This window comes from Neofelis nebulosa, chromosome 3 (assembly GCF_028018385.1).
Source record: "Neofelis nebulosa isolate mNeoNeb1 chromosome 3, mNeoNeb1.pri, whole genome shotgun sequence".
Taxonomy (NCBI): domain Eukaryota; kingdom Metazoa; phylum Chordata; class Mammalia; order Carnivora; family Felidae; genus Neofelis; species Neofelis nebulosa.
Window position 1 is genome coordinate 175,387,099 of NC_080784.1, and position 12,627 is coordinate 175,399,725.

At 47.9% G+C, this 12,627-nt stretch overlaps 1 protein-coding gene across 5 annotated transcripts in view; it reads right to left on the minus strand.

Annotated features, from left to right (window-relative positions):
• Positions 1–6,308: 6,308 nt before the first annotated feature.
• The window catches only part of TBC1D1 (TBC1 domain family member 1), a 216,860-nt gene continuing 210,541 nt past the window's right edge, over positions 6,309–12,627 (minus strand). For 4 of the 5 annotated variants that reach the window (XM_058722869.1, XM_058722868.1, XM_058722870.1 and 1 more), the window contains 2 exons: positions 10,728–10,901; positions 6,309–6,810 (listed from right to left, as the gene is read on the minus strand). In XM_058722869.1, the coding sequence (XP_058578852.1) occupies positions 6,607–6,810; positions 10,728–10,901 (378 nt within the window). In that variant the 3' untranslated portion in view covers positions 6,309–6,606. Of the gene's footprint in view, positions 6,811–10,727; positions 10,902–12,627 lie in introns of those variants that run through there. The other variant, XM_058722872.1, reaches the window with a different exon arrangement.

Here is a 12,627-nt window from a genome sequence, read left to right on the forward strand (position 1 = left end):
GCTTTTTATTTTTATTTTTGGTACAGAGAGAGACAGAGCATGAATGGGGGAGGGGCAGAGAGAGAGGGACACACAGAATCGGAAACAGGCTCCAGGCTCCGAGCCATCAGCCCAGAGCCTGACGCGGGGCTCGAACTCACGGACCGCGAGATCGTGACCTGGCTGAAGTCGGACGCTTAACCGACTGCGCCACCCAGGCGCCCCTACTCTTCCATCTTCTAACATCAAGCTGCCCAGAACACTCTCACCCACCTGCTCCTCAGCTCCGTCCTCTTCAGACCCTTCAGATCTTGCCTTGAATACCAGCTCCTCAGCGGAGCCTACTCTGACCACTCTATGCGGGCAGCTGCCACCCCGTAATCGATTTTTGTTTATTTTAATTACCTATCTCCCCAGCTAAACAAAAGCTCAGTGATGGCAGACACTTCCCTTGTAGTCCCAGGACCTTAATCAGAGTGACCATAGGAGGGGAAACCACAACCATTTGCTGGGAAGAGTGAAGGTAGGCAAGCAAGGGAGGTATCAGAGTTGCAGAGGTGGGGCCTGAGAGGCAGGCCGGTCCAATTCTCTTCACTGTGGGAAGGCAGCAGATGAAAGTGATCCTAGGAATGATCATAGAAGCATATGGGGGAAAAGAGAAGGATCCCGAGTGAAAAAGTTCATTTTGTCCTTTCTAATAACCAAGCCATTTAGATGATTGGAGCATATGAAACTTAGCAATAAAGTTGACTGCCATGTACCTCACAGGAAGGAAAATGGATCATGTCATATCCTTGGTAGCAAGTACAGGAAGACCTAAGGTGGGCAGACATTTGATGACATGAAACGGACCACCCCTCCCCCCACCTCAAGCAAGCTTGCCTCTACTTCCCTAATATGCTATGTCATCTGCAGATTCCTCAAGATGGCGCCTCAGGATGTCATCCTGGAGGGTGCTGAGAGCCAAAGCCAGAGTTGAACAGTAATCAGAGTCAGCTTCTCCAACAGTTGGAAGAAATAAGAAACACAAGGTTTTAGGAATAAGAGATGTCTACGGGAGCGGGAAGAAGACACCCAAAGTTGGTCAACACAGAAATTGGTGAACATAGATCTAAATATGGAATAAGACAAAGACAGTGGCAGAAGGAAATAGCCAGAAGGGTGAGGAAAAGCAGAGGAATCCGACTGGGCGAAAGATTGTGAGAAAGTTGTTCCCCCTCACCCTGTCAGATTGTCCAGGCTATCTTGGTGGTTCTGAGGAAAGGGCACTGCAGCAATAAAGTGCAGTGAGTCACTGGCGCTATTTTTAATGCTCGCCATTCAGCTCCTCTCTGCTCCCCTCCAGAACCTCTGGGATCCCGAGGGGCTGCGGGAAAGGGGCGGGCAGTGAGACCATGTGTCTACGGCAGGCAGCAGGCAGGAGAGCAGGCAGCTAGCTACAGAGTTGCACACCAGAACCTACTCCACCCTTGCACCATTACTGAGGGCAGAGGGCTCCAAGTGGGGGAACCAAGGCAAGACTACAGACAAGTCCCGTGGAAAGGGCCTTTCAGAAAAGGATGTTTGGAAGTGTTGCTGGGCTTAGGTCAGCTCTTGGCCAAGAACCATGTAAACGTTGCTCCAACAGCATCTTGGAGATGCTTTTATAACTTGCTCAAAACTTTCCAAGTGAAGAGTTTGAGTGCTTTAAAGTCCTTGGTTAAAAAACATAAAATTTGTAACATGTTTCAATTAGTTTGCATTAGTCTGCCATGAGAGAAGATGGAATGGAAATTTACTAGCCGGATTTCAACAAACACCTTTGCATAATCGGTGAATAAAAGTGAATTAACGTGACCAGCAGTGCCCTTCCTCCATTTAGAATTTGGAAGCCATCTTTTTTCCACCCTCGACACTGCATTAAAACCAACAATCAGGGGCGCCCGGGTGGCTCAGTCAGTTAAGTGTCCAATTTAGGCTCAGGTCATGATCTCACGGTTCGTGAGTTTGAGCCTCGTGTTGGGCTCTCTGCTTCAGTGCAGAGCCCGCTTCAGATCTTCTCTCCCCCTCTCTCTGCCCTTCCCCTGCTTGTGTGTGCTGTCTCTCAAAAGTAAACATTAAAAAAAATAATAAAACCAACAAAGTGGGCTGAACTTAGAAGCTAACATTACTGCATTACTGAATCACAATCTTAAAGCCATATTTGAAATGACCAGGTGTTCATTGCTTTCCTTAGAAACACTGGATATCAACATCTTAATCATTAATATTTTTAAACTATTTTGTTTCACCTCATTTAAAATTTCTATTTTATGATAAAACTTACTCACATACAAAATGTTTTAATATGCATCCAGCAGTGTAAATTCAAACTTTCCCAGTAAGGGTTTACAACCAACATAGTTGGTTACTCAGTTTAGAGCTATACAGGCAGATAGTATGCAGTCTGGAGACCAAGGATATTCTGTTTCATCTTTTGTTATCAGTTTCAAATTGTCCAAAGAACAGACCCTTGTGGCTGTTCCACAGCTCTTCCATTTCCCTAATTGTTCTAATCCTTTCCAAAGATGGCAGCGAAACCCTTTACATAACTGGTAAGTTTCACTTCTATAAAACCAAAGGCAATTCTCTGTTGTTTTAAAAACGTTACAATGCAAGGGTTTTCAAAAGTCTGAAGATAAAAAAGAAATGGCTATTGGGAGCAAATACTGTACCTAATTTAGATGCTGGTGAAGGAGGATTCCTCAGCCTACAAGTCCACAGACAGGAGTGAGCTGGAGAACTCCCCCCACCCAACCCCCTTGGTTTTAACTCATGAAAAATCAAGGCCCCCTGAAGACCCTGCATCTTAGGAGAGAAACTGATTTGGGCTCCTAACTAATACAGATCATCCTCGTGAAAATGAAGCAGAACTGGGGCACCTGGGTGGCTTAGTCGGTTAAGCATCCGACTTTGGCTCAGGTCACGATCTCACAGTTCGTGAGTTCGAGCCCCGCGTCATGCTCTGTGCTGACAGCTCAGAGCCTGGAGCCTGCTTCACATTCTGTCTCCCTCTCTCTCTGCCCCTTCCCTACTCATGCTGTGTCTCTGTCTCAAAAATAAATAAACATTAAAAAAAAAAAAAATGAAGAAGATCTTTGTGGCTCCGGATCTTGCTTGATGTCACCAGAAACGATTCCCAGAAACCACTGGAATTAAAGGTGTTGACTATTAAGCAGTCAGGAGACTGGGGATCCATTCTGATCCTGCAGCTGACAATGAGGTGATTTTGAAAACCTCTCTTCACCTTACGTAGTTTTTTCCTCTATGAGGTGAAAAGTGGTTTTCTAGTATGAAGTAGAAGCTTCCCTCTGGCTTTCTCAGGCCAAGATTATTTTGAGCTATTCCAAACCCTTACAGCGGTGTCAGGGGCAGACAATGTGGCCTGTAAATTGTTTTATACCACATAGACTTTCTGGATCTTAATCCGTAGGACCATTTGGTAACACTTGACAGAGGCCAGCAGATGAAGGGGGTGGCTGTCCCGGATGCCAGCAGTGATCTGCTGTACTTTTTAGTCTCCCAAGATGACACCACCAGTGACTTCCACAGTCACAATCAACCTATGAATCTGAACTCTATGGATCACTAATCATAGATACTTGGATGGAGGGCCTTTGTGAAATGCCCACACATACATGCTATCTTTCGAATCAGGTGGATTCCACAATTAACTGTGGCAGTTTATACCAGGTCAACTTGGTTAAGCCCGAGCTACCTTTTCCAGGGCCCCCTTCCCTAGTGGTTCTAAGTCAGACATGGCTTAAAGGCATGCATGTGTGAGATCTGGAAGGCAAAAGTGAAGCAAGGGCCACTGTTCTCTGAAGGTCATCATAGTTAAAAGTGACAGACAGACACAGGGGTGCCTGGCAGTCTTCTGCTCCACCTCTGCTTCTCAAGTGTTGACCTTGGGTGTTGACCTAGAGTGGCCCCAGGCCCATACTAGACACCTGCCTGCAGATACAGCCATTCCTCGTGTGGCAGAAGAGAGCCCCAGAGAGCTCCCGTGTGCCACCTTGGCCAGGCCCAGTCTGGCACCCGAGTGTGTGTTGCTTTTCTCAGATGGACCAACTGGTGACCCCCCCTGATTCAAGTACCTCCCTCTGCACCTTCTTTTCTCCAGCTCCGCACACAGCAGTGTTTGGTGGGATTCCTGTAACCATCCTATAGCCCATGGAGCTTGGGGCAACTCTTCTCTCCTGATTCACCAACCAAACCGAACGACGGACACTGTTATTCTAACCATATGTAACTCCTAAGAGCCACCCGAGACTGAGTGCTCTATAAGTCGTGTGTTTCTGAGGGCTCACGATGCCCCAAGTCCAAGAGAACATAAATGGCATCAAAAGAAAGACAACCTTCAAGTACACACATGTGAGCATCTAGCTGGGTGTTGGGGAAAAACAGAACATGACATTTACTTGGTTTAAGAATTTGCTTCCACAAATCCTCACGCGGTAACGTGAATTGGCTCTGCGGATGTTTCTGGCTGAGACTCTGTCCAATCTGTATCCACGGGCCTGTGTTCTGTCTGCCCAGTGCAATCTCACAACAGCACTGGCTGGCACCTGCAACTCATTCCTGTTACTACTCACGCTGGTGTAGAGGTGCTACAATATAACGAGCACTTGGTTCACAATACTGGAAACAAAAGAGGCCGATACCAAAACCTCAAATGATTTCACTTCCGGTTAGGTGATCATTCCCACTTTGACCCACTGGTGCTCACCAGGCATTTTTTCGCCCAGGCTGAGAAGCAAAAATCCGAAGTTTACAAATAAAACAGACACCATAAAGCGTGGGCATGGATTTATTGTTGTCTTGTTTTTTATTGAACGCAGAGTCCATGTTTTTGAGGAATAAGACATCCAAAATTCAACATTATTAAATATTTAAACAGTAAAATATGTGGAAAGAAGCCCTCAATTGTTAACTCCTCGAAGTTCTATCTGGTGGAACGACTTGGGACAGAGGCTCCTGGGCTGGTCATCTTGGTTTGTGAGGAGAACTGCTATCCCCTGATACGGGAAAAGGACAGTCCCCAGTGTCAGCCAACTGTTAGGCACTGGGGACAGCATGTTTGTCACCCTTTGAGATGTCTGGGGAGATCTACGATGATCTCCAATGCGAAAATCCTTCCTTTCACCTCAGGCTTAAAGAGATGCCTACCACTGAGAGAGTCACTAGAAGCTTTTGTGGACTAGAAGGGGTAGAAGGGCTACAATGCCAAAGACCAGAGTGACCCTGCCCTCACAAAGGGATATGTGCCCACAGAGCTCCTCTCTCACCTGACAGCCCGTTCTGAGAGCGCTTGTGAAGAGGCCTCGCACGGTGACCAGACGAAGCCATGCCAACCGTGAGTGGTCTCTGCTTGTTGAAGGCACAGGGCCCTCATCATCCCGAGGGAAGGGACTGTGAGTTACATTCAAAACACACCTCTGGGGTGCCTGGGTGGCTCAGTCAGTTAAGCGTCCGACTTCGGCTCAGGCCATGATCTCACGGTTTGTGTGTTCGAGCCCCGCGTCGGGCTCTGTGCTGACAGCTCAGAGCCTGGAGCCTGCTTCGGATTCTGTGTCTCCCTCTCTCTCTGCCCCTCCCCTGCTCATGCTCTGTCTCAAAAATAAATGAAAACATTAAAAAAAAAATTAAAAAAACACACCTCCTACCTCTGGAAAACTTCTCTCAGCTGCCATGTATTTGATTACAATTTTGGGCTGATTGCTTTTTTGAAAGTCCCAGAATCTCTGGCACCCATGAAAATCCCGACGTGCCCAGCTACTCCTGCAGGGTATACAATTCCCAAGGGTGGAGACTCAGAGGGACACACAGCTGCACTGTATCATACAACAGCAAAAATAAATACACGGCTATAAATGGCGATGAAAACCCGCAAAGAAATAAACATCTCAGAGTCTACAAATGCAGGCCGCTTGCTAGTAACACTTGGTTTGAGCCTAAAAACTGGTGATCTGCCCATAAAACATTTATCTATAGTGACTTGATACTTAAGAACGAAGCAAAAAGTGAAAACTAATTTTTTTAAAAGGCAAACTTCATTAAATACCAAGGACAGTGATAAAGTCAAGATGTCCTAATGGTTATCTGGGGCTTCCATAGCCAGGACAGACAAGGGCGAGCCACACAGCCCGCCGGTGACGTGGAGGCTGCAGGCCCACGAACCTGCTGTGGAAGAGCGACGGGCCCACATCTGTGTCAGAGGACTCCTCTCCAGCCCTTCCTTCCGCCTCTTGAACTTGACAGCACTAAATGCTCTCTGCGAGCACAGTGATACTGAAAGAGGAAACAACACAGAAACAGAAAGGTGCATTTATTCACGTCCATGCCATCTAAACCTATCGGGTACAGTAATCAGGACTGGAGAAGGACGAAATACAACCTAAACGACAACAGAAACACCGGGACATCCATCCCCATGACTTGCAAGTTTTAGTTCAGGCCAGTCTGCAGGCTGGCAAGCCAGTCTCCTCCCTGAGAAGCACGCGTCGTGCCTCGTTCTCTCCCTCCAGCATCTTCTGTCCCTCTCAGTTAAGGCCTGGACAGTGTTGGGGCAGGGCCACAGTGTCTCCTCGGGAGCCGTCTCCTGTGCAGTCAGTCCCCGGTGGGCCCGGGCCGCGCGAGGTCAGGCTCCGGGCCGCTCGGCTCTGCCGCCGTCTGCCTCCGAAGCTCCCCCACCACCTGCAGCAGGGCGGCCCGCTCCAGCTCCAGGGCGAGGGTGGCCTGCTTCAGCTTGCTTTCGCTGCTCAGAAGCTTCTCGACGGTGGCCTCCAGGCTCTGGATCCTACTGTTTGCCACCTGGGGAACAGAAGAACAGAATGTGGACTGTCCAGTGATAACATGAGGGGATCCACCGAATGCTCTGCTGTCTAGCCTTGAGGACACCTCAGAGGCCTATTTGGACAGAGATAAGTCTATGTGTTTGTCATCAGTTCTTCTGGGCACACAGGAAAACTACATTTCCCAGGTCCCCTTGCAGGAAGCCTGGGCCACTCTGCGAGCCTCCAGCATTTTCTTCCCCTGCTGTGGTGACTCTGAGACAGTGGCTTCACGGCGCAAAGGGAGCCTGATCCCCATCACTGACGATAGGGAAGATGGTCTGATATGGGCAAAGAACGCTTCGTGAACAAGAGGTGGAGTTTCGGGGACAAAAAGACTCCTGCTGTGCCAAGCCACTGAGATGTTGAGCTTTCTTTATTACTGCAGCACGGCCTGGCCTATTTGTACGGATACACATACTCATACATAGACCGATTTCACCCTGATCAAACGGTTTCCATGTGAAGGCCCCAGCAGCATCAGTCCTCGAATCCAAAACCCTCTCTGTCTTCCTGACAGGAACCAGACACCAGCACATCCAGGAACACGGGCATTTCCCCCAGAACTCGTGCGGAGTGCTCAGAAGGTCCGAGCATCTGTTACAAGGTCCACGAGCGTGGTCTCACTGCCCGGTCAGCACCACCAAGATCAGCGGTGTCCTCACTCGCACCCAGTCTGCATCCTCGGCACCTGGCACCCAGTGTCAGCGAGGCAGAACTTCCCAGGTGCTTCTAACTACCGTCCCTCCTCTTCCCAATCCAGCAGGGCCGGCTTCTCCGGCACCAAGGGGTCTCCAGTGAAGCTGAGGGGCTTCCTGAGAAAACCACAGGAAGTCCGGCCTTCACCTGCTGCCGTCCCCGAGGCCTTCCCGGCCCATCCCTCAGCTAACAGCTACATCCTGCCGTGCTCAGGTCACGAGGTCCCTAAGCTGCTGCTCTCAGCCCAGCCCCGCACACGCTCCCCTTTATTTTGGGTGGGGAAAATGGCACATGTATTTTTTTTTTCTCTCATTTTCAAAACAAGGGAAACAGGTTTTTGAACAAGACAACACTTGTGCCAGACAGACAACTCACGACTCAAAGTCTAGCTCTGGCTGTGCCGTTGAAACACTCAAAATAGAAAGGAGAAAGGACTGAGAGCCTAAGTCTGTCTGCTTACTGGGCAGGTGCTCACGCTCAGTGCGCACCTGCAAGGAGTACTCTGCGATCCTCACATTCCCACCCAAAGTCAAGGCCTGGGACAGGTCCACCTTGTTCTTCAGGCCGATGGCATTCCCAAGTGTGCCACCCAGTTAGCGGTGAGCGGTTCTGCCTGACCCTTTATGTTCTACGTGAACGTCGGTCTCCTCAGTGAGACTGAAGCACTTTCATGGAAGGAAGCACGTCTCTTCCTGCACATGGGTGCCCCAGCACCTAGTTCACTGCCACTCGATGACTCATAGCGGCCTAGTATAACAAACGTGCATCCATTATCATCCGGCACCATTTGTATATTAATGCAATCGTCTTGTATGTGCTGCTGGACAAAGCGGGTTGAACACTTTGCTCTCCAGCAGCTAGATAACATCAAACGTTTACCAAGAAAATCAATGGGACCTTGGTATGTCTGGAAACTATATGAACAGAGCAAAGCTAGAAAACAGGTCAATTTTGATACTCTGGCAAAAAACCCCAAAGATTTATGGTCAAAAACTATTATACTGAACACCTATCCACACCTATGCTTGGACTCTGAAAACTGTTTAAAAAAAAAAAAAAGGAAAGGAGGTGCGAGTCTTACAGAGAATGTGTAGTCTAGCTGCACGACAGTAAACCCACGTGACTCACACATGGCAACGGGAAAACGATCTTCAAGCACCCCCAAACACCGCAATCCCTGCCCCAACTCTTGGACAGCAGCGTCTTCTGAACCTTGGTGGCCCCTGGCACGCCAGCAAGGCAAGGACCCCAAATGCTGGGGGGCGGGCACCTCTGCAGTCTTGAATGATACCCCCAGAAGTGCAGAGCCACTTGCTCAAAGAAAGACCATTCCAAGGAGGGTGTCAGGCATGACAGCCTGATGCCTTTCTTGAGGAATTTAGAGATCTCAACAACTTTTCACAGCTTCCTCTTGTCACGAAAGGGGTATAGTATCACAGAGGCAAGGTGAAATTACGTGCACCCTTCACCACAAAAAAGATCACATGGGCATTAGCCCAATAAACTGAATCTTTTATTTCCATACTGCCTATCTTTTTTTTTTTTTTTTTTTAATTTTTTTTTCAACGTTTTTTATTTATTTTTGGGACAGAGAGAGACAGAGCATGAACGGGGGAGGGGCAGAGAGAGAGGGAGACACAGAATCGGAAACAGGCTCCGAGCCATCAGCCCAGAGCCTGACGCGGGGCTCGAACTCACGGACCGCGAGATCGTGACCTGGCTGAAGTCGGACGCTTAACCGACTGCGCCACCCAGGCGCCCCATACTGCCTATCTTAAGGAGCCGAATGCTTCAAATGCAAATCTGAGCTTTGTCAGAAACATTCCAGCAGGTTCTATTTCAGAGACATACTGTTTGTTTGGAAGTCACTTAAAATCACCACTTCAGCTGCAGACCATTACAGGCCAGATAAGGCTCTTTATCCCCTGGAGCCTCCCGTCAGGTTACAGCTGAGACACCCTGGAGACACTGTATGCAAGCACATTTTTGGTTAGGACATCTCAGTCTTAGGGGGAGAAAAAGCAGCCAAATTTCAGAATGTGCCTGGTAGTTAGGACTGGTTTCCCTAAAGCATTTTTCTTTGTTCCTCTACAGTAAATAGCCACCGGGGTCTCCTGGGGTAAGTCCCTGCTGGGAGGAATGCATTTTGGACAAGGGTTGATTTATTAAGCTCTCAAACGCTGGCCTTTCTCATATCACTGCCAAGCCTGTGTCTGCAAAGCGGCAACTTTCTATGGAGAAAAATAAGAGGCTTAGGTCAGGATGGAAAGCTTATTATAAGGACAGCCCAGGAACACCATAAGGTACACACTTTGGGGAAAAATATGTATTTGCCTTTCCAACAGCTCAAAAAATTTTTAAAATACCCCCCCCCCAAACAATTCCTTAGTATTAATAGCATTACCACCCATTTATGGCTCTAAAGAAGTACACCATGTGGTTACTTTGTCCCATTTGATTGGTAAAGGGGCTGTGCTAAGCAGTTAGGGATTCCGTCTACGTCGTACAGATGAGGGAATCGGGACACAGCAGGTCAGCAGTGCGTGCCTTGTGGCAGTCTGGGCAGGGACAACACTGGACCTAGCAAGAGCTGGCTTTCTGGACTGCAACCCCTGGCCTGGCCCATTTCACCCTTCTGTACACATCGTCTGTTTGCCTTTCCGCCGTATGTCCTCATGCACATTTATCCATGCTAAAATGGAAGCTTCTAGAGGGAAGAACAGTGTCCTTCATTAATCCAATACTTGAAGTACGGACTCCCAAATCATGACCACATGCTCTGGTTTATTTTGTAGGTAGATTTCTGCGTTACTGCTCTCCACGACCTAGCTGTTTCACTCACAGAAGCCCAAGCCTTTCTCTGGTTATTACTCAAAGCACAATTGCTGGCATTCAGCAAAGAGTCCCTCGGCATCCTGGACCCAAGGTCGTCGCTGTCCCTCTCTCCTAAAAGGATCAAGTGCAGAGACAGCCTCTCAGAAAGTTCCAGGACTGTCTGACCCCAGCACAGGATAATCTGTCTGCTTCCTAATAAAAAGGCCCAATTCTCCTGGGGTACCTTTGATCCCAACTATAAACAGACCAGGGGAGGGAGAGAGGTCCTGTGGTCGTGGGAAAACCCAGCCGGCTGGTGCTTTGGCGCGCTAATGATCTACTGTGCTTTCCAGGCTCAGGAAGCTGCTTTATACACGTGCTCACCTGCAGTTGCTCCAGTAGGTCAAGGTTCTGTTTGCGCAAGCTGCTGTTGGTCTTCTCTAATTTGTCCATTCTTTGGTTGTCACTGAGAGGAGAGGAATCGATAAGTTCTTCTTGAAGCACATGGTACTCGACTTCATAGGCTTGTAACTGCTTAGAGATATCCATCTCAAACACCTGTTATACACAAAAAAGTCATCAGGCACTGAAAATGAGAAAAATACATGTGCACACACATGCAACCATGTCGACAAGCATCCACTAAGTACCCACTCTATGCCTGGTTCTTACGATTAGTCATTTAAAAAAAAAAAAAAAAAAGGAAAACCCTCTGCATTAGTAAGGAAACAATTTTACTTGGGAAGAAAAAATAAAAGCAGCATTTAGAAATAAACCCAAGGTAACAACAAGTGTGGGTCTCTGATACTCATTTTCCAGAAGCCAAAACTTTATTTTTCACAAGGCTTATAAAAATATATTTTTAGTTCTTATTTCAGTACTTATTTCCTTTTTCTCTGAAAATTCTATTATGTTAGATACATCAGCTATGGGTCAAAGAGAGAGGAAAAAAACAAAACAAAAGAATCATAGCCCTATTTGCCCAGTCACCGAGTCAAAGTTTAATTATAGTTCAGTTGGGTTTTTTAGAGTTACAAGAACAGCTAAGTAATGGAACTGTTTACTAAAAAACCCTCCTTTGCACACAAGATATGCAGAAATGAGCCAAACCCCAAATGCCGCCCACACAGATGAGTGCATGTGAAACATTGCCTTCCTGCCTAGAATAGTGACAGTGATCAAAACACACCCGTGTGAACAGCAGCCCCAAAGCGCGCAAGTGAGTTGTTCAAGTTTGTACTTTCTCCTGATGAGTGAGCTGCATGGAAGCTGGGCTCAAGAGGGGGTCAGGAGGCAGACGCTGCGGCCGCCCAAGGCGCGTCCTCTCTTCCCAACCTTTGCTGTGGGATAGCCCCACGGGCCGTGCCTCTCAGCACACAAGTGACGTTCCAACATGACTGTGTGTGCAGGTCTGAGCCTTTAGTCACGTTGGGACCACAGATGGCCAGCACCATCAGAACACACATTTAGAGGACAAAGTTAGACTTTAGAAGGGCACAAAAGGACTCTTCACTGTCTTTCCTTAAGAAACGCCAACATAGTTAAAATCAATGAAAACTCATTTCCCTTGATGGCACCCTATCAGCATTCAAACACAGATGAATCCGACCTTCCCTGAAAGCAATTTTCAAAATCTAGGTTTACTTTCACACCATTCCCAACAATCTTCTCTTCCTTGTGATTTAGTTTTTTACCTTCCTGCTTTTCAGTTTAATTCAGTGGACAGTACCAATTAGGCACAAAAGTCATTCTATGCCGAGAAACTAATACACGGTGTGTTCGTGGCATGTGTGTGTGTGAAAGTCTGCTGCGCTGGTCGGAGTCTCTGTTGTCCCTCAGAGTACCTGTGAGGTCAGCAGGGATTATCGTCTCTATGTTACAGTCAAGAAAACGGACTCAGCCCCTTGAAGCAGGGCTCCACTGGCGACGCCCTGAATGACCTCTCCCGGCCTCAGTTCCTGGCCTCTGACATGGGGGTGACAGCACCCACCTCCCGGCATCGCTGCGGGAGTTACGTGAGACAACTCGTGGAGGTGCCCGGCACATGCTGGCAAGGTGAGCAGGTGCTGGCTTAGCTAAGGAAGCTGCTTCCACATGCTTCACATTCAACCCTGGGCTTCAGCAAAATCGCAAAGGATGCCGCATCACGGAACCTCTGAATAGCTCAGAGTAGAAACCACAAACATTAAAACCGAGATTGCTGTGGCACTGTGTATAATTATAAATATGAGGCAGAATAAATGTCATACCCACACTTTTTTTCTTCCACAGAGATTTTTTAAAT